Source organism: Emys orbicularis, chromosome 25 (assembly GCF_028017835.1).
Source record: "Emys orbicularis isolate rEmyOrb1 chromosome 25, rEmyOrb1.hap1, whole genome shotgun sequence".
Lineage (NCBI taxonomy): Eukaryota > Metazoa > Chordata > Testudines > Emydidae > Emys > Emys orbicularis.
In genome coordinates, this window is record NC_088707.1 from 15,900,756 (window position 1) to 15,922,313 (window position 21,558).

Sequence of the window (21,558 nt, forward strand, 5' to 3'; positions counted from 1 at the left end):
CCCTCCTAGTGGAGACTGTTCATATCGGCAACAAAACCAAAACAAAACCAAAAACGTTGCCGGTACAGTTTATACTGATTTGTCTTGTTTGTCTGTGTCTAGAGCAGGGCTTTTGCCTGTACTGAAATGTCATTAAAAAAAAAAAAAAGACTCTCACCCCTAATCTGCATTGTTGTATTGGCAAAAGTTTCTAGTGTAGAGCTGGCCTAGCACTTACAGTCATGTTAGTAATCTCCAGTTACCTGTCAGTCAGTTAACTTGAGTTACGTCATAATCAAAAACTCTCATCAGACAGGCCCTGAGAAAATCAACTGGACTCACTCACCTGTATTACTACCTTGGGGTCAGGTCCATTTTCAGTTGTGTGACTGGAATGCATTTCAACTCCTGCTGCCACCTAACTCTGATTACATGACACCTGTAGGAAGACAAAGGGGGAAGATTTTAACTTATAAGTGAACAAGCTAAAGTATTAAATTCACCTGCCATGCAACACGGATTCAACAGGATGTGCAGATCACATTCATAGTCTGTTTGAAAGTCTTCACAGCCAGATCACTGCTCCCAATCAGGTCAGGACTGACCTTGACATTGTTAGATTCACCCAATGCGCTCTGCACACAGTCACGCAATTTCAAACAAAACTCAGAACATGCTGACTGATGCCAGTCCCAATACGCTCCCCTGGGACAATGTAAATATTCCCCACGCATTTACCACCCAAGCACAAGCCTGAAGTAGTAGATGGGCTGACGGTTGGGCTCAGGTTCTATCAGACTCTATCAGGGGGGAGGGATAGCTCAGTGGTTTGAGCATTGGCCTGCTAAACCCAGGGTTGTGAGTTCAATCCTTGAAGGGGCCACTTGGGGATCTGGGGCAAAATCAGTACTTGGTCCTGCTAGTGAAGGCAGGGGGCTGGACTCGATGACCTTTCAAGGTCCCTTCCAGTTCTAGGAGATGGGATATCTCCATTAATTATAATTATAAAAAAGAACAGGGAAGCAGGCTGTAGAGATGAGGACCTGCCATGTCTCAAAGGGGCAAATCTAGGAATTTACTTTACAGTCCTTGAAGTAGGACTGCCTTTGTGTTCTCTTCTTGTAGTGCCTTGCACGAGAGCCCCAGCCATGGACAAGGACCCTAGGGATTACCGCAACACAAATAATTAATAGCAATGTTAACAAAAGAGCCCCAGCTAGTCTATTCTGCTCTGTGGGTGAAGGCAGAAGAAGGCAGGAGAAGTTTTACATTCTGTGCAAAAGGAGCCCCAAGCACAGAAAGATCCCCTGGGGGGACACAGCCTTCTGCTTTGAGATCATCGGCCCTGCTGGATCCAAAGCCTGAACAGACACTTGAATCCCGGAAAAAGCAGCTCCAGGGAAAAGCAGGCTCTCCAAGAGTGTGGAGTAGTCTGGGTTCACATCGAAGAACACTTCACAGCCAGGTCTGCTACTGAAATTTCAACTTGCTGCACCTGAGTGCCACACAAACCAGGAGACTGGCCGTCCAACTTAGCCCAACTTGTTGCAGAGTGCACAAGGCCTTGGGTACAAACAGGGCAATAGCTGGTGATATAAAGTTGACAATCTCAGCCACTGTGGAGGTGAGGATGTGGCCGCGCCAACGTCAGTGCAGACTGCACAAGCACCCGTCCCCCTGCAGATGTACTCGCTTGTGCAGCCCACACTGAAGATCATTGCCTCATTTCTATTTTCAGTGATCTGACTAGGTTACAGCTAGCGTGCGTCTGTCTATACAAGCTGCAAATCACACTGCAGCTGCAGTGTAGATGTACGCTTCGAGTGAAACTGACCAAAATTCAAACAGAGAATACAGACAACCATGACAACCTGCCACTACAATCTGGATCTGAACAAGCGAACAGAAAACTCTGCAGCAGGAAACTCTAGCCTGATTCCCAGCTGGTCAGAACTTCAGAGAGATTCTAGTAGAAAAGAAAACTCGTGGTGTCCACTGCAGCTTTGTCACAAGGTTTCTTAAACTCTTTGCATTGCAATAAAAAATGCTGAGTGTGGTGACCACAAGTGGTGCTTTAACCTCTGCCCCATATGTTCAATCTGTTGATTATTTGTGACCTGTGAGGAGAAGCACATGGAGACAATGCCTAGAGGACAGTAACAATAGTAGTGGCCTGGAGATACCTGTCACTGTTATACGCACTGCACTAGTGCTGAGAAGATTCAATCAGGATCTGAGCCGCACTGTGCTAGGCCCTGCACAAACTGACACTTTCCCTGTCCCAACACGTGAACGTGCCACTGGGCCACCAGTCTCCTCCCTTGCAGGGACTAGTGCCACCAGCCACAAATTCAAAGTGAGAGAGGTGATGTAACCCTACCCTACAATCGTCATCCCCAAAATCCAGTGTATGGCCACTTATGTGAGTGCAGATTGAAGGCAATCTGGAGTAATCCTATGGCTTTCATGGCAGCCATAAAATCCTGGGTTAACCCAGAAGACCCAACTGCATGGACCTTGAAGTCACTCATTACAATAAGCCTGGGCTACTTCCATACAAGCCAGATGGCACTTCCGTCAACACTGATGGAAATCAGAGATGCAGCCAAGTGACTTATACAGCACAATTATTTCCAGTTTAACCCCATCTCAGGGTTGCTACTTCTCATGACAGTATCATTATTCACACTTAAGGTCTGGCTCCTGGAATCACATGAGAATCAACTTAAAAAAACCCAAAACATTTCTCGTTTTTACAGTAGCAGAGAAAAGTTGGAGACATGTATGCTAAAGGCACAAAAACAGAAGGCAAGTAAAAAGAACTCAAAATGTATTATTTTTTAATCTCATTGATTGGAAGGGCCAGACTCACGATTTCTGAATGCTTGTGGTTGGCAATGCTTCTCCTGTCAAACAGAGTGGACAAACTCAAGGGAATCAACTTTTGGAATCGAGCACCTCCTACATGCAAACAGCCCGACTAAGCCACTTGCCAAACTTCCCTCAGGTCATGCTAAACCTGGTATCCATCTTCAGAAAGCTATGCTAATACAGACCAAGCCAGCCGGGTCTCCATTACACACCACGGAGAGTGTATAGAAGTGAAGGCAGCTATAAAAAATGAAAAAAAAAAACCCATGTATAACAAATGGAAGTAAGGGGAAGTTGATATTAATGAATGTATTTTTGAAGAACGATTAGTAGGGTCCGTCCCATGTAGGTCAGTGCCATCCAAGCAGAGAGGGAGAAAATTCAAATAGTCCCATTTTTGAGGCTTTAAAAAAGCTTTAGAATCATCATAGAATCACAGAATATCAGGGTTGGAAGGGACCTCAGGAGGTCATCTAGTCCAAACCCCTGCTCAAAGCAGGACCAATTCCCAACTAAATCATCCCAGACAGGGCTTTGTCACGCCGGGTCTTAAAAACCTCTAAGGATGGAGATTCCACCACCTCCCTAGGTAACCCATTCCAGGGCTTCACCACCCTCCTAGTGAAAACGTTTTTCCTAATATCCAACCTAAACCTCCCCCACTGCAACTTGAGACCATTACTCCTTGTTCTGTCACCTGCTACCACAGAGAACAGTCTAGATCCATCCTCTTTGGAACCTCCTTTCAGGTAGTTGAAAGCAGCTATCAAATCCCCCCTCACTCTTCTCTTCTGCAGACTAAACAATCCCAGTTCCCTCAGCCTCTCCTCATAAGTCATGTGCTCCAGCCCCCTAATCATTTTTGTTGCCCTCCGCTGGACTCTTTCCAATTTTTCCACATCCTTCTTATTGTGTGGGGCCCAAACCTGGACACAGTACTCCAGGTGAGGCCTCACCAGTGTCAAATAGAGGGGAACGATCACGTCCCTCGATCTGCTGGCAAAGAGCAACTCTACCCCGTGTGGAACACCAGAGGCCAGATTCTCAACCAAGCTCAGCACTGAGCAGCTCCCATTGCTCTCAGTGGGAGCTGCTGGATGCTGAGTACTGGGAAAATCTGGTCACAAAGGCCTTGCAGCCTCCCAGAGCAGCCCCTGCTCCATTCCCCACTATGGGACACTGATACCCACATCCTCAGAAGTATTCAGGCACCTAATGCCCATTGAAATCAATTGAGAGTTCGGTACCTACAGTAAAAGTCTTTTATGGATCTGAGCCTCAGGGCTTATCTCTCCCCTCCTCCCAACGGAGGAGCTTCTCCATCCCATTCAGATGAGAGTCACCCGGGGTCTCCCACCTTCTTCTGTTTTAATAACTGTCATTTGAATGGACTTTTCGAAACACTCAGATTTGCAAAGGGCTGAAATATTTGACAGAGAGCAGCTCCGTCAGTCTCACGAGCGCCAGGCTAATGCTGTATGTCAGCTCTGGGTAAGAAACAGCAGGGCCCCCCTGCCCATTCAGAGGGCATCTGGTTACAAAACTGAGCCATTCTTCAAAAATACAAACCCTCCCCTCACCATCTTCTCACATGGCGACACACTGTATAAGGGTCTGTGTTACTCAGACAGGTGGAGAGGATGATCACTGTGGTCCCTTTTGGCCTTATCATCTATGAATAATGATGGGCTCTGTAGACAAATCGGATCACCTCAATACTCCAAACCAAACTACGCTGCTGCTGCAGCTTTTTCCTCCCTACACAAACGACAGGACATGTGGCAGATCAGCAACACAGATGCACAGATTCATTTTGTAGAACTCTTCAAACAAACACAGAGAAAACATTTTAAAAAACCTGTTGCCAACACAGGCAACAGCACTTTGCAAGGCAGTTTGGAAAACAATTAAAACCATACAGAAGTGATTCAGTTCATTCCCTGGAAATCCACAACTTTGACTTTGGAACTGATTTAAAAGAATAAGATTCAGAATGGACGAACTACAGGTGCACCCCAACTTAACAAATCTGTACAGGAAATTGGCACATGGTTTCCTTGTTAACAATCAACACTCAAACACTGCTCAGGCAGAGCACAACTAGGAACACATAAGGAAAGTAGAATTAAGATCAACCCTATGGAGTCCTCTTACCTTAGGATGTGGAGATTGCTATTCAGAGAGACAGACAAGCCACGTATATATTGATTAACCAAGCCAAATGGGTTTCCAAATTCTAAAGTATGGGCATATCTGACCACGTATATCCTTCAGAAATTAATTACTTGTTAATAACAATAGTATCAAAAAAGAGGCCAGACTCTTCCCAACAGATTTCCTTCTTGGAGACGGGATCCTGGATGAACTCTCACAGACTGGCTTCCCTGTTTTAAACCTCATTGATGACAAGTAGCTGCTCACACGGTTTGGATGGAAAACAATAACCGACGATGACAGCATTACCCAGTGACTCAAAGCCTGGAAACAGAGCCAGTCATTTTCCAAGTATGAGGACCTTGGAAGTTATCCTCCACCCAGAGAAGATTAAGGCGCTTGCACACCAGCCAGACCAAACAGCTCTTTCCTGCTGTCAATGCAGCCCTCTTCTCCGCCCACAGTATGACAAGGAATAAGCAGTTGTCAGCACCATCACCAGGAAGCTTTTCCATCAAAACCAGAATGACATCCACCTCCAAATCCTACCTCCAGCAGAGATTTCTGTATCCCGAAAAGGTCAGGGATTCATGAAGCCCACTAGGTACTGGCTATTGCCAACCTATTTTAGTGCTCAGGTACTGTATTACAAGGATGGGTGGCAGCACACAACAATCTGCTAAACAGCAGCACAGTGTTGGGAATCAACATTCTGGGAGAGGGAGCACTGACTAATGGTTACAGCAGTGATTACAGAGAGGACAGACAAGCATGTAGATACAAGAGAGGGAATATCCTGGCCTACGCAGATGATCTGGTCCTGATTGCAGACAGCCCCGAGAGTCTCCAACAAATGCTTGACATCACCAGCCAGACTGTCAACTGGATGGGACTCCGCTTCAATGCTAGGAAATGTGCATTCCTGCATATCGATGGCAGAAGAAGGGATTCGGTCCGGGCTACGTCTTTTCAGATCCAGGGTGAACCCATGATCTTCCTCGAGGACGGACAAGTGTACCAACATCTCAGCATGCCGACGTGTTTCCACATCCAGCAGACACCTGAGGATACCATCACTGAGATCCTACGAGATGTGGCCAGGATCGACTCTTCCCTACTGGCACCGTGGCAGAAGATCAATGCCTTGAACACCTTTCTGATCCCCCATATCTCATTTGTCCTGAGGGGATCTGCCATGGCGAAGGTACCTCTGAACAAGGCAGACAACACCACCGGCAGCTGGTGAAGCAGTGGATGTTTCTTCCCTAAAGGGCCAGCAATGAACTGGTGTGCATCTTGCACAGGCAGGGCGGCACCAACATCCCTTGAATGGGTGATCAGTGCGATGTTGCCATGATCACTCACGCCTTCCGCCGTGCCCGGACACCATGGTGAGGAACATCGTGGAGAGCGCTCTGCAGGATGCCGTCAAGAAGCTAATCAGGACCCCCTCCAACCAAGATGTCGCCACCTACCTGAGCGGCTCGCTGGAAAGTGAATTTGGAAGAGACAGGGGAGACTTTGCTTCTCTCTGGACTCGTGCCACCAATGCTACATGACGACTGGAGAAGCGTATCAGCTGCCACTGATGTGGTGCGAGGAATGCCAGGAGCTGGGAGTCCTGGTGCCACAGGTGAAGAATACAGATCACACTATCATCACTCCGAGAGCTAGAACCATGCTGGAGAGGACCCTGAAGGATGCCATCCACTGCCAATATGTGGAAAACCTGAAATGGAAGCCGGACCAGGGCAAGGCGTTCGAGGTGACGTGCAAGTGGAACGCCAGCAATCACTTCCTCCCTGGGGGCAGCTTCACCCGATTTGCCGACTGAAGGTTCATCCACAGGGCCCGGCTCAACTGCATCCCACTGAACAGAGCCGTCTGCCACTGGAATCGGGACAAGCAATGTAGGAAGTGCGGCTACGCCAACGAGACACTACCCCACATCCTGTGTAGCTGCAAGACCCATTCGAGAGCTTGGCAGCTGTGACACAACGCCATCCAAGATCTCCTGGCCAGAGCCATTCCACCACCTGTGGGGAAGGTTTCCATGAACTCCGCCATTCCTGGAACCGACAGCCAACTGCGACCGGACATCGTCATCACCAACAAAGTCTGGAAGAAGATCGTCATGGTGGACGTCACAGTGCCATTAGAGAACAGGACCCCGGCCTTCCACAATGCCCGAGCTTGAAAGGTAGAGAAATACGCCCCTCTGGCCGAAACCTTGAGAGCTAAGGGTTCCAGGTCCAGACACACGCACTGATCGTCGGAGCCTTAGGCGCATGGGACCCCAGTAACGAATGAGTGCTGAGAGAATGTGGAATCGGTCAGCACTACGCTCAGGTGATGCGGCAACTCATGGTGTCAGACACAATCAGGTGGTCAAGGGACATCTACATAGAACACATCACCGGACATGGGCAATACCAGGAGGAATGAGTTGGAGGCTGATGAGAGGCGCAGTCAGGAAAGTAACTGAAATACTTTCCTCATGGATTGTATTTTCTAAATGGATGACCTACCTAATACACAATTACTGAGGGACAATCTCCACTCATTGATACATTTTGCTTTCCACAACCAAATCTCTGTACAACTTTTCATAAGGGATGTAACCGAGTACTCGGATTCTAATATCTAAACTGTATTGTTAAATCTATTTACCTAAATTTGGGTTATTGCTGATTATGTACTCTATGTATCATATAACTTTTAAAAACAAACTATACCCAGATGTGCAGACACTCTTTTCCCAACCTATGTATTATATAATTTTTTTAACATTAGCTTTAATAAAATGTTTAAATCTGTTCTTATCAGCACCCGTGGCTAAGCCGCTGAAACTTCTATTCCAAGCTTTGCCAGAAGTGCAAACCCACTTCTAACTTATTTCTAGAATTTGTAAGTGACACTTGCCTGCCTCCTACAGCTGGGAGTACAAGACTTTCCTCAACAGCAAAGGTTGTGAAGTGCACAGAAATATCAACACTCGTCAGCGGAAGAAGCAAAACTCTAACTTGTGGCCTCCTGGCTCCCAGCACAGCCTTGGCTAAAAGGTATTGTGAGGGAAGTCTCTCTTTCCCCCCCACCCCATCTCCCTGAGCAATCCTGAGGTACAACACTGAGGGCTACAGGACAGTCCTTTCGATTCACAGGCTGTCCCACCAAAAATGGAAGAGGGGGGAAAGCCATAGCATGAGAAAGCCCACCCTGGAACTAGCTAGTGACTGAACATGAGCTGAGTGACCGATGCTTGCACCATACCTCTGAGGTCAATTTGGCCACCACAGGCCAGAAAACACAGACTGCACTTGACCAACAAGCGTGGTGGTGAACAAAGAATCACTTCCAGCTGCTAACGAAACCAGCATTTTCAGCTTAAAATGCTGACGCCACAGCTACACCCCAAGTCAGGGAGCCCACCTACTTGCACAAATGCTCAATGCACTCCATACGCTCCTCATTCAGGACAGCACAGTGAAGCACACAAAAGACAGGACATGCAGAGTTGAGGATGAATGCTCAACTGTGCCTTAATTATGTGATCACATAACAGTATCTCTCAAATGCAGCAAAAGGAGAGTTTTCACCTGCATACACACGTAACATGTAATTCGCAAGTGCTGGAGATAAGGGGAAGTTCTGTGGCCTGTGTTATACAGGAGCTCAGACTAGACAATGACGATGGTTCCTTCTTACCTTGGAACCTATGAATCTATGAACTCAGAGTTCCTGTGTTCTTAGGCTTTGTCTACACTGGCAAGTTTCTGCCCAGTAAAGCAGCTTTCTGCGGTGTAACTCCCGAGGTGTACACACTGCCAAGCAACTTAGTGTGCAGAAACTCCTCAGTTGCAGCGTTGCAAAAAAACCACCTGCGCTGCATTGCCAGTGTAAACATATCAATTGCTTTCAGCGCTGTAATTGGCCCCCGGAAGCGTCCCATAATCCCTCAAGTGGCCGCTCTGCTTATTGTTTTGAACTCAGCTGTCCTGGAGACATGCGCTCTCTCCTTTCAAAGCTCCCTTTCTGACAGCCCTTGGGTGCTGTGCTGATCTGCTCTGGGACACAAAGCAAACCATTACTGTGGAATGCTCCTGCTGTTGAACACAGAGGCAGGCGTGTGTGTGTGTGTGTGTGTTACAAGACAGCATGCTGACACACTCTCTGTCCCCCAAAACACACTGTCTCTCCCCCCATACACACACACACACTCCTTGTCAAACACTCTCGCCCATCCACTTCAGTTGAAAAGCAGCTAGCAATGTAGTAGGATGCCCATGGAACAATGGGACTGAGAAACCTGCATCATGTGATGCTGTGCCTGCCCCTTGAGGCATTGCAAACCCTTCCCAAAGCACCCTGTGGCCAGTTGCACAGTAGGATAGCTACCACAGTGCACTGCTCTCTTTGCCGTTGCAAGAGTTGCTAATGTGGATGCGCTCCACCGTCACAAGGAGCACAGTGTGCACACGCAACAGCGGTTTAATTCCAGCGCTTTAATAAAAATGATATAACTTGTTGTGCAAAAACTTTGCAGTGTAGACATACCCTTACTATGATATTGTGGAGCCAATAAAAGAATCTAATATGGAGAAATCAGATAAAATTGGGAAATTCCATAGCGTTTCAATTAAGTTTTCCTCTATCTGGAGAGTGAGGTGGAGTTGTAGACAAAAATACGTTGTGCAACTCACAGCTATTGGGATGTGGATTTTCTTCTATGATGTTACATGTTATCTAATATCCTAGAGAAGTTCAATTGGATTATCTGAGACTATTAAATGATCACATAATTTGAGAGTGCGCTGTAATGCACATGGCACAAGGAGACAGTTAGGGTTGATGGTTTAATCCTATCTCTGCATTTCCTGGCTTGCCTATGAAATTACTCAGCTTTGCCATGGCAAACACAATTTTAACCATAGAATTTCCTCGTTTAAAAAAATGAGCAGTACAAATAAACAAAGGAAGTTACAAAAACACTGAGTGTGTGTGTATGTTGGGTCCATGCCTGGGGCACGGTGGTGTTTATGGAGTATGTCTGATTGAGAGGTTCTGTAGTGCATGTATGCATCTGCGTCTGGTCCTTATCTAGGATTTGGCCTCTGAAGTTGGTGTAATGTGCCTCAGAGGGAGTGTCTAGCTGAGATATCACGTGGAGTATCACGTGGAGGTTTGCCTGTGTGTATAGTCTTTGCCCTCTGCCTCTTGCACATTACCCAATCTCTCTGAGCCTGCATACTGCAGTGACAAGCATTACGCAACTACCTACGAGAGACGGACAGACAAAGCGTAACTCAGACATGGACCCCACATTAGGTACATTCAATCCCACCTCTGCCTCTCTGTGTCTGCACATCATTACAGTATGAGCTAAGCCAGGGGTCGGCAACCTTTCAGAAGTGGTGTGCCGAGTCTTCATTTATTCACTCTAATTTAAGGTTTCACGTGCCAGTTATACATTTTAACGTTTTTAGAAGGTCTCTTTCTATAAGTCTATAATATATAACTAAACTATTGTTCTATGTAAAGTAAATAAGGATTTTTAAATGTTTAAGAAGCTTCATTTAAAATTAAATTAAAATGCAGAGCCCCCCGGACCGGTGGCCAGGATCCAGGCAGTGAGAGTGCCACTGAAAATCAGCTCGCGTGCCGCCTTCGGCACGCGTGCCATAGGTTGCCTACCCCTGAGCTAAGCCTTCACAAGAATTTCACAGAACCTAAATCATTGAGCTGGCTTCACCCTCTCCAAATAAAACACCATGCCAACGTGCCTGAGTGAAACAGGAAGCCTGCCAGCAAGCACCGTCGACATACGTGTGCTAGCTCTCGTCGAGCTAGCATGCTAGAACAGCAGCGTAGCTGGGGTCCCACAGACAGCGCCCAGGAGGCCCAGGCAGGTCTGGACTCAGCACGCTGCTACCCCACTATTTTTAGCGCACTAGCTCGATAAGAGCTAACATGAGAGCTGGGAATCACACCCCTAGCTCCAAGTACAGACTCAGCCTTAGGGTAGGTCTATACTTACCTCCGGGTCCGGCGGTAAGCAATCGATCTTCTGGGATCGATTTATCGCGTCTTGTCTAGACGCGATAAATCGATCCCGGATCGATCCCGGAAGTGCTCGCCGTCGACGCCGGTACTCCAGCTCGGCGAGAGGAGTACGCGGCATCGACGGGGGAGCCTGCCTGCCGCGTCTGGACCCGCGGTAAGTTCGAACTAAGGTACTTCGACTTCAGCTACGTTATTAACGTAGCCGACTTCAGCTACGTTATTAACGTAGCTGAAGTTGTGTACCTTAGTTTGAAGTGGGGGGTTAGTGTGGACCAGGCCTTAGAGTGAACTCAGACGAGGTGAAACTCCACCTCTGCAGAAATGGAATGACTTGTCCAATCTGCTGGGATCCATTTCAGTGGCGCTGCATCCTCCTCCCCGTCACTTCCAGGTACTAATCCCCCTGGAATGCAGCAGCGTCACCTGCCTGGCAGGTGAGCATTCCTGCATTCCAAGGGGATGATCTCCTCCTCCTCTTCCTCTGTCCAGCCACAACAAAAGAATGGCAGCAAGGGCAGTGACTGAACTCTTCTTAGCCAGAGAGTGAAGAGTGCAGTCTGCTCCACCAGACCAGGGGCACTCATCTTCACTCCCTGGGGACTCCCGGAACAGCAGCAAGCCCATCGTGATTCTCCTGCTGACCCAAGTTCCCCGGAGAATGAAGAGGCAGCCTCAGAGTCTCCCTGCAGCACTAGGTGGGTTGGGAGGGGGCAGGATTAAAGACCAGGACCACCAAAAAGGTCCAGTTACTGGCACACTCCACTTAAAGGGCCCTCACATTCACGAGCACTTATGCAGGCAACTATCCCCACTGAAGCACTTATCCAGGTGAGCAGGAGTCTCAGTGAGGCCCACAATTCACTATAATCCAATTCTTCTGCAGGAAGAGAATTTCATGAACCCCACCTCTGTGCCCATTCAGGTCTGCCCTAGAAAGGTTCCCCTCCAAGACTGTCCCCTGCAAGTGGCAGCATCTCTGAGCTAGTGGGCTCCATGATTTGCAGTCAGAACAGAGCTGTGTAGGGGCCACAGAGAACAACAGGCTACTCAATCATGTGCTATGTGCTTTGGGGAGTACGCATCCTGCACCTTAAACTGTGACGCTGAAGCTCCAGCTGCAAGATGGGTGAAGCAGAAAACAGAGCACAAGGCGTGGTCACTTTTGAAACAATCTGTGATCTCATGCCAAAGGAGCAGCAGGAAACACCATATGAAGGTGGCAGGCCACACTCCACTGAATGCGCCAATAGCGAAGAAAAAGTCCAATTAGCTGTGCCAGACTCCTGCTCTTGGGAGGGGTGGGGAGGGGAGCTGCTGGGAGAGCACAGAGTCAAACCTAATGCAGCTGCCAAGTGGGGTAGGAAGCAACTCCTGGCAGAGAACCTGACTCTTCCCCTGCTCCACCCACTCAGCACTGCAGGGTGCTGCATGGCCTACTGACATCCCCTAGCCAGCTCAGCTCCAACTGGCAACAGCACCCCACCCAAAACATTACTGTGTACATTTGCAGAATGGTGCTGCACCACTGACGCCCTAGGGAAATCTACCACCTCCCTGCAAAGGAAATTTACTCCTCTCCTGAGATACTGCCTGACCTGCTCAGCACTTCTCTTAGCATCACCTTTCAAACCCAAAGGGACAGCTGCAGCTGGGGATGGAAGACCCCCCATTACTACTAAACAAATTAGAGGATTGGACCAAAAGAAATCTGATGAGGTTCAACAAGGACAAGTGCAGAGTCCTGCACTTAGGATGGAAGAATCCCATGCACTGCTACAGACTAGGGACCGAGTGGCTAGGCAGCAGTTCTGCAGAAAAGGACCTAGGGGTTACAGTGGACGAGAAGCTGGATATGAGTCGACAGTGTGCCCTTGTTGCCAAGAAGGCTAACGGCATTTTGGGCTGTATAAGTAGGGGCATTGACAGCAGATCAAGGGACATGATCATTCCCCTCTATTTGACACTGGTGAGGCCTCATCTGGAGTACTGTGTCCAGTTTTGGGTCCCACACTACAAGAAGGATGTGGAAAAATTGGAAAGAGTCCAGCGGAGGGCAACAAAAATGTTTAGGGGGCTGGAGCACATGACTTATGAGGAGAGGCTGAGGGAACTGGGATTATTTAGTCTGCAGAAGAGAAGAATGAGGTGGGATTTGATAGCTGCTTTCAACTACCTGAAAGGGGGTTCCAAAGAGGGTGGACCTAGATTGTTCTCAGTGGTAGCAGAGGACAGAACAAGGAATAACGGTCTCAAGTTGCAGTGGGGGAGGTTTAGGTTGGATATTAGGAAACACTATTTCACTAGGAGGGTGGTGAAGCACTGGAATGGGTTATCTAGGGAGGTGGTGGAATCTCCTTCCCTTGAGGTTTTTAAGGTCAGGCTTGACAAAGCCCTGGCTGGGATGATTTAGTTGGGAATTGGTCCTGCTTTGAGCAGGGGGTTGGACTAGATGACCTCCTGAAGTCCTTTCCAACCCTGATATTCTATGATTCTATGATCTTCAATCAAACACCATTTCAAAGCCCTGTTATAGCTACAAGAGAGGACTTACTCTGGCTTGGGGCTGTGCGGAGGAAGCGGAGGGAGCAGGGGAAGGGGAGAGGAATCAGCAACCTAAAGGAGAAGTCAACACCAAGACAAACTGATCCTGTCACTCAGACTTTCATCTCATGACTTTGTCCTGAGGGAAAAATTCACAGTTAGCACAGGGTTTGTAACTTGATAACTCCAGTTTGTTAATAAGATGCTACTTGTAAAAAGAAAACACTGCATTCTCATTCAGCCATTGGGAGATGCTGCAAAGTACTCCATAAAAGAGGTGGAGATGTGATTCCAATACCAGAGTCTATGACGGGGTGGGCAAACTTTTTGGCCCGAGGGCCACATCTGGATGGGGAAATTGCATGCAGGGCCATGAATGTAGAGCTTGGGCAGGGGGATGGGGTGCAGGAGGGGGTGCAGAGTGCAGGAAGGGGCTCAGGGCAGGGGGTTGGGGTGCAGGAGTGGTGCAGGAAGGGGCTCAGGACAGGGGCTAGGGTGCAGGAGGGGGCTCAGGGCAGGGGGTTGGGGTGCAGGAGGGGTTCAGGCTCTGGCCCTGCGCCACTTACCTTGAGTGGCTCCAGGGTGACAGCGGCGCACAGCAGGGCTAAGGAGGGCGCCCACCTGCCCTGGCCCCGCACCACTCCCAGAAGCAGCTGGCACCATGTCCCTGCGGCCCTGGGGGGGAGGGAGGGCAGAGGGCTCTGCGTGCTGCCCTCGCCTGCGGGTACCTCCCCCGAAGCTCCCATTGGCCATGGTTCCCTGTTCCCGGCCAATGGGAGCTGCAGGAGGCGGTGCCTGCAGCCCTCTTGCCCCCCCGCTCGTCAAGGGGCCGCAGGGATGTGGTGCTGGCCGCTTCTGGAAGCGGCACGGGGCCAGGGCCAGAGCAGGCAGGGAGCCCGCCTTAGCCCCGCAGTGCCACGAGGGTGGCAATCCCGTGGGCCAGATCCAAAGCTGTGACGGGCCGGATCCGGCCCGCGGGCCGTAGTTTGCCCACCCCTGGTCTATGATCTGGAAGAAAATATAAAATCCCTTGATGATGACATTTGCGCACAACAAAAGGATTGGTCAGGTGGTGAATAACAACACAGACAAGTTACAGACAGAGCAATCTGCATCGCTGGGCAAGCCAGATGCAATCAAACAACATGTTTTAATATGACCAAATGCAAGGTCATACACTTAGGAACAGTGTAACTTACAGGATGGGGACTGGACCTAAGAAGGCAGTGACTCTGTAAAGGAATTAGAGATCATTGTATTTAACCAAGAACACGAGGTCCAAATGTGATACTGTGCCAAAAAGGGCTAAAAGTGTATAAACAGAGGATAACTGAGCATGAGGAGGGTGACGATTTTACATCTGTATACAGCACTAGTAAGACCACTACAGAAATATTGAATCCTATTCTGATTTTTAAAAGGATGCTGAAAAAATGAAGACACTTCAAAGAAGCTTTTCGACACAACAAATCCTGTATCTTAGCAGGGGGCTTGATGGCCCTTGTGGTCCCTTCTAACCCTATGGTTCTAGGATTCTAAGAACCACGAGAATGATTTGAGGTTTGGAAAAACTTTTTTTTTTTTTTAAATGAGAGACTCAGGATGCTCAGAGCTTGTCTACACTTAACCTGGTCTACGCTACACAGTTAGGTCCACGTAGGGACCTAGGGGTTACAGTGGACAAGAAGCTGGATATGAGTCGACAGTGTGCCCTTGTTGCCAAGAAGGTTAATGGCATTTTGGGCTGTATAAGTAGGAGCATTGCCAGCAGATCGAGGGACGTGATCATTCCCCTCTATTTGGCATTGGTGAGGCCTCATCTGGAGTACTGTGTCCAGTTTTGGGCCCCACACTACAAGAAGGATGTGGAAAAATTGGAAAGAGTCCAGCGGAGGACAACAAAAATGATTAGGGGGCTGGAGCACATGTTTTATGAGGAGAGGCTGAGGGAACTGGGATTATTTAGTCTGCAGAAGAGAAGAATGAGGGGAGATTTGATAGCTACTTTCAACTACCTGAAAGGAGGTTCCAAAGAGGATGGATCTAGACTGTTCTCAGTGGTACCAGATGACAGAACAAGGAGTAATGGTCTCAAGTTGCAGTGTTTAGGTTGGATATTAGGAAAAACTTTTTCACTAGGAGGGTGGTGAAGCACTGGAATGGGTTACCTAGGAAGGTGGTGGAATCTTCTTCCTTAGAGGTTTTTAAGGTCTGGCTTGACAAAGCCCTGGCTGATGATTTAGTTGGGGATTGGTCCTGCTTTGAGCAGGGGGGTGGACTAGATGACCTCCTGAGGTCTCTTCCAACCCTAATCTTCTATGATTCTAAGGCAGCTTACATTGATCTAACACTGTAAGCATTTACACTAAAATGCAGCTCCCACCGATGTAACTTGCCCACGACACCAATTTAACTCCACCTCCGCGAGAGGCGTAGTGCTCAAGTCGATGTAATTAGGTCACCACAGTGTAGAAACTGCATGGCTTACATTGACAGCCTTTCAGAAGCCCTCCCACAATGCCCCACACCGACAGTTAAAGCGGTACAAGCGCTCCTGGTGAGGACATGTACTGCCGCCACAAGGAGCATAGCGTGAACATGCAAAAGCAGTTTAATTACTGCAGTGGCTGTACATCAACGTAACTTAGGTCAACTAAATTTTGTAGTGTAGCCTTGTCTTACAGTGCTGCAGCTGCACCACTACAGCACTTAGGCTATGTCTACACTGCGCACCTTACAGCAGCCCCCCCAACAAGGGGCGGTAGCTTTGTAGACGGGAGAGCGTCTTCCTGCCGACAAAGCGCTGTCCACACTGGTGCTTTTCATCAGCAAAACTTTTGATGGTTGGTGTGTGTTTTTTCATACCCCTGACCGACAAAAGTGCAGTGCAGACAAAACCTTAGTGAAGATGCTGCCTGCATTGACAGGAGAGCTTCTCCTGTCAGTGTAGGTACTCCCCCCAAGGTGGTAGTTATGTCGACAGAGCGCTGTCTATGCCAGGGTTAGATTGGTATAACTATGTCACTCCTGAGTTCAGCTATACCGACATAAGTTTGTAGTGTAGACAAGGGCTAAGTCTATTTAGCTTATTGAAGAGAAGATGAAGAGGGGACTTGATCACAGTCTATAAGTACCACATGGGGAGCTTTCTGATGCTAGTACAGGTCTGTCGCATCTTACGCGCATTTAACATGCGCGATTTCAACTTTACGCGGTTGGCAAAAACAAAACAAAAAAAGAGAAAAACAACAGTTTTAATACTATACCTGTAGTACGGGCGATTTCGCCCGCCATTGAACTCAATAGAGTTTTGGCTATATGCGGTTTTCGGTTTACGCGCTAACCGCGGAACGGAACCCCCGCGTAAGATGAGACAGACCTGTAGGTTCTTTAACAAAGTCACAAGCTCTAGTGGGCTAAGAGTTAGAAAAATAATTTTTAACAGTGAGGGTAACTAACCATTTGAACAGACTACTGAGATATGTGGTAGAGTCTCCATCACTTGGAGTCATTAAATCAAGGCTGGATGCTTTTCTAAAAGATATGCTCTAGTTATCAGGTTTGATGCAGTGAATGAATTTCTAAATTTCTGAATTATGCATCTGCAAACCATACAGGGAGAGACGAGACGAGACATGGAGCTGAATTCAGTGACAATAGCTAGGAGAGACCGGAGATCCAACAGTAGTTGGAGGAGAGGAGCTAGGGGAGGTTTCAAAGCGGATGTCAGTGGCACCCAGAGGACAAACCTGGGTATCAGTGGCATTCAGGACAGTTAGTCTAATCAAGACGGTCAACAAGCTTAAGTTGCTAATTTTAAGCTCTTCAGAGCAGGGACCATATCTGTCTCTGTGTTCGTACAGCACCTATCTCAATGGGACCTTGATCCTGAGCTGGACCATGGGGCATTACTGCAATATAAGTAATGAACAACAACAGATGGACCCAACAGACTAAAAGTTTACACAAGGGAGATACCAGCTCCACGCAAACCAAACACAGCAGAAGAATCTGCCTGGGGCTCTTGGCCAGCTGTACCAGCAAAGCCCTGAGACTGGATGCAAGTCTGCAAGGTGGTTGGTGGGGTAAGTAAGGGTGGATTGGATTCAGAGTGATTAGCAGGTGCACTCTTAAGCAGTGATTCTCCTTTTCCACAGCTGGATCCCCACACCAGCCAACATCTAACTGACAGCCAGGCAGCACCACCTCTCCTTGGACAAGCTGGGAAGGGCGGGAGGGCCATGAGTTCTTAAGGTCTGTTGACAGGGCCAATGATCTGCAGAAACGCTACCGGGGCAACTCAAAGTGTGGTTCCAAAACTAAACAGCTGAGACTTAGCTAATGAGGAAGCAGATGGCCCTGGGGTGCCCAGGCAGCCCCGAGCCCAGCTCCCCGCAGCACGGGTGGGGGGGTCCGGGGCAGCCCCGAGCCCAGCTCCCCGCAGCACGGGTGGGGGGAGAGTCCGGGGCAGCCCCGAGCCCAGCTCCCCGCAGCACGGGTGGGGGGGTCCGGGGCAGCCCCGAGCCCAGCTCCCCGCAGCACGGGTGGGGGGAGAGTCCGGGGCAGCCCCGAGCCCAGCTCCCCGCAGCACGGGTGGGGGGAGAGTCCGGGGCAGCCCCGAGCCCAGCTCCCTGCAGGGGGGTGGGGGGAGAGTCCGGGGCAGCCCCGAGCCCAGCTCCCCGCAGGGGGGTGGGGGGAGAGTCCGGGGCAGCCCCGAGCCCAGCTCCCCGCAGCACGGGTGGGGGGGTCCGGGGCAGCCCCGAGCCCAGCTCCCCGCAGCACGGGTGGGGGGAGAGTCCGGGGCAGCCCCGAGCCCAGCTCCCCGCAGCACGGGTGGGGGGAGAGTCCGGGGCAGCCCCGAGCCCAGCTCCCCGCAGCACGGGTGGGGGGAGAGTCCGGGGCAGCCCCGAGCCCAGCTCCCTGCAGGGGGGTGGGGGGAGAGTCCGGGGCAGCCCCGAGCCCAGCTCCCCGCAGGGGGGTGGGGGGAGAGTCCGGGGCAGCCCCGAGCCCAGCTCCCTGCAGGGGGGTGGGGGGAGAGTCCGGGGCAGCCCCGAGCCCAGCTCCCCGCAGGGGGGTGGGGGGAGAGTCCGGGGCAGCCCCGAGCCCAGCTCCCCGCAGCACGGGTGGGGGGGTCCGGGGCAGCCCCGAGCCCAGCTCCCCGCAGCACGGGTGGGGGGAGAGTCCGGGGCAGCCCCGAGCCCAGCTCCCCGCAGCACGGGTGGGGGGAGAGTCCGGGGCAGCCCCGAGCCCAGCTCCCCGCAGCACGGGTGGGGGGAGAGTCCGGGGCAGCCCCGAGCCCAGCTCCCTGCAGGGGGGTGGGGGGAGAGTCCGGGGCAGCCCCGAGCCCAGCTCCCCGCAGGGGGGTGGGGGGAGAGTCCGGGGCAGCCCCGAGCCCAGCTCCCCGCAGCACGGGTGGGGGGGTCCGGGGCAGCCCCGAGCCCAGCTCCCCGCAGCACGGGTGGGGGGGTCCGGGGCAGCCCCGAGCCCAGCTCCCCGCAGCACGGGTGGGGGGGTCCGGGGCAGCCCCGAGCCCAGCTCCCCGCAGCACGGGTGGGGGGGTCCGGGGCAGCCCCGAGCCCAGCTCCCCGCAGCACGGGTGGGGGGGGTCCGGGGCAGCCCCGAGTCCAGCTCCCTGCAGGGGGGTGGGGGGAGAGTCCGGGGCAGCCCCGAGCCCAGCTCCCTGCAGGGGGGTGGGGGGAGAGTCCGGGGCAGCCCCGAGCCCAGCTCCCGGCAGGGGGGTGGGGGGAGAGTCCGGGGCAGCCCCGAGCCCAGCTCCCCGCAGCACGGGTGGGGGGAGAGTCCGGGGCAGCCCCGAGCCCAGCTCCCCGCAGCACGGGTGGGGGGAGAGTCCGGGGCAGCCCCGAGCCCAGCTCCCCGCAGCACGGGTGGGGGGGTCCGGGGCAGCCCCGAGCCCAGCTCCCCGCAGCACGGGTGGGGGGGTCCGGGGCAGCCCCGAGCCCAGCTCCCCGCAGCACGGGTGGGGGGGTCCGGGGCAGCCCCGAGCCCAGCTCCCCGCAGCACGGGGGGGGTGGGTCCGGGGCAGCCCCGAGCCCAGCTCCCCGCAGCACGGGGGGGGTGGGTCCGGGGCAGCCCCGAGCCCAGCTCCCCGCAGCACGGGGGGGGTGGGTCCGGGGCAGCCCCGAGCCCAGCTCCCCGCAGCACGGGGGGGGGTGGGTCCGGGGCAGCCCCGAGCCCAGCTCCCCGCAGCACGGGGGGGGGTGGGTCCGGGGCAGCCCCGAGCCCAGCTCCCCGCAGCACGGGGGGGGGTGGGTCCGGGGCAGCCCCGAGCCCAGCTCCCCGCAGCACGGGGGGGGGGTGGGTCCGGGGCAGCCCCGAGCCCAGCTCCCCGCAGCACGGGGGGGGGGTGGGTCCGGGGCAGCCCCGAGCCCAGCTCCCTGCAGGGGGGTGGGGGGAGAGTCCGGGGCAGCCCCGAGCCCAGCTCCCCGCAGCACGGGGGGGGGGGGTCCGGGGCAGCCCCGAGCCCAGCTCCCCGCTCCACGGGGGGTCCGGCCTTGCCCTGCCTCCCATGGGTGGGCCCCAGCAGACCCAGTAGGGCTGCCCCAGCGCCCGCTGCCAGGGGACCTGCCCCCAGCTCCTCACACAGACCCCGGGCCACATCCTGAGCAGCGGGGGGGGGCTCTGGGCCGAAGGGGGCAGGCGGGGGGCGGGGACCAGGCAGGAGGCGGGGGGCTGAGCGAGAAGGGGGCGAAGTGGGTCTATGGGGCAGGGGACTGCGAGGGGCGGGGCGCGCGCTCACCTGCTCCGCGGCCCCAAGGCTCCGGCTGGGAACCCGGAAGCGCAGCGCTGCGGAGCGCGCGCCCGCCCCGCCTGCGTGACCCGAGTCGGCCGAGGGGCGGGGCGGGGCGGGGCGGGGCGGTGGCTCCGGCTGGGGCTGCGCTGGGTTGCGCAGGGCTCGGTCTGGGCGGCAATGGAAACTCTTCCCACCGGGCTGTTACGTCGAAATCTCAGTTTTGCAACCCGGAAATGGGCGGAGGGAGCCTGCAGCTGTGCGGGGGTGCGAGTGTCGAGAGACATGGCGGGGGAGCTGGCTGGGGGCAGGGCTGAGGGGTGCAGGGGCAGCAGGTTTGTATAATTTTTGGTGCTGCCCAGAACGGGTCCAAGTCCTGCATCCCTCCCTTCCCCCCCCCCCCCCCCGCCTGCGGGCTCTGGGAGGGTTTGGGTGCAGGAGGAGGATTGGCTGGGGCAGAGGGGTGGGGTGTAGGAGGGGTGCAGGGGTGGGCTCTGGGAGGGAGTTTGGGGTGGACTCTGGGCTGGGGCAGGGGGTATAGGAGGAGGTACGGGCTCTGGGAGGGTTTGGGTGTGGGGTGCAGGCTCTGGGCTCGGGCTGGGGTGCAGGAGGGGGTGAGGGGTGCGGCACTTACCTAGGGCAGGTCCCGAAAGCGACCCGCACACCCCTCTGGCAGTGTCTCCTAGGCGGGAGTTGCAGAGAGTCTCCGCGTGCCACTGCCTGCAGGCATTGCCCCTGCTGCTCCCATTGGCCACAGTTCCAGTGGCAGAGTTGGCGCTCGGGGCAGGGGCAGCACGCAGAGACACCTTAGGGCGTGCCAGCTGCTTCCGGGAGTGACATGCCGCATACAGCGAGGGCGGGCAGGAAGCCGCTTTAGCCCCTCTGCGCTGCCAGTGGTGGTGGGGTGAGGTGAGGTGGGATGGGGGACGCTCCGGGGGAGGCGCGTGGGGGCAGAAGGTAGGGCTGAGGGAGAGACCCAGCCCCGAACATTGTGCTTTGCCATAGAAAGGACTACACAAAATATTAAATTACTTTGAAAAATCAGAGGAGGTGACTTAAGTTGGAAATCCAGTCTTGGAGGCACTCAGAACTAGCGGCACTAACAATGGTGTGGTGATCAACTGGGGCTTTTCCATCCACATTTTTATTTAGTAAATTGCCATTTCGCATTCCCCTTTGTTGTGGTTGTTCAGCCAGTTGTCAAA

The 21,558-nt window shown here is 52.8% G+C and overlaps 1 protein-coding gene across 1 annotated transcript in view; it reads right to left on the reverse strand.

The window, feature by feature from the left end:
• The window catches only part of PLEKHM1 (pleckstrin homology and RUN domain containing M1), a 59,140-nt gene extending 38,721 nt beyond the window's left edge, over positions 1-20,419 (reverse strand). The window contains exons 1-2 of the mRNA XM_065422699.1: positions 20,363-20,419; positions 326-418 (exon numbers count right to left, since the gene is read on the reverse strand). Of these exons, the coding sequence (XP_065278771.1) occupies positions 326-379 (54 nt within the window). The 5' untranslated portion in view covers positions 380-418; positions 20,363-20,419. The remainder of the gene's footprint in view (positions 1-325; positions 419-20,362) is intronic.
• Positions 20,420-21,558: the final 1,139 nt, after the last annotated feature.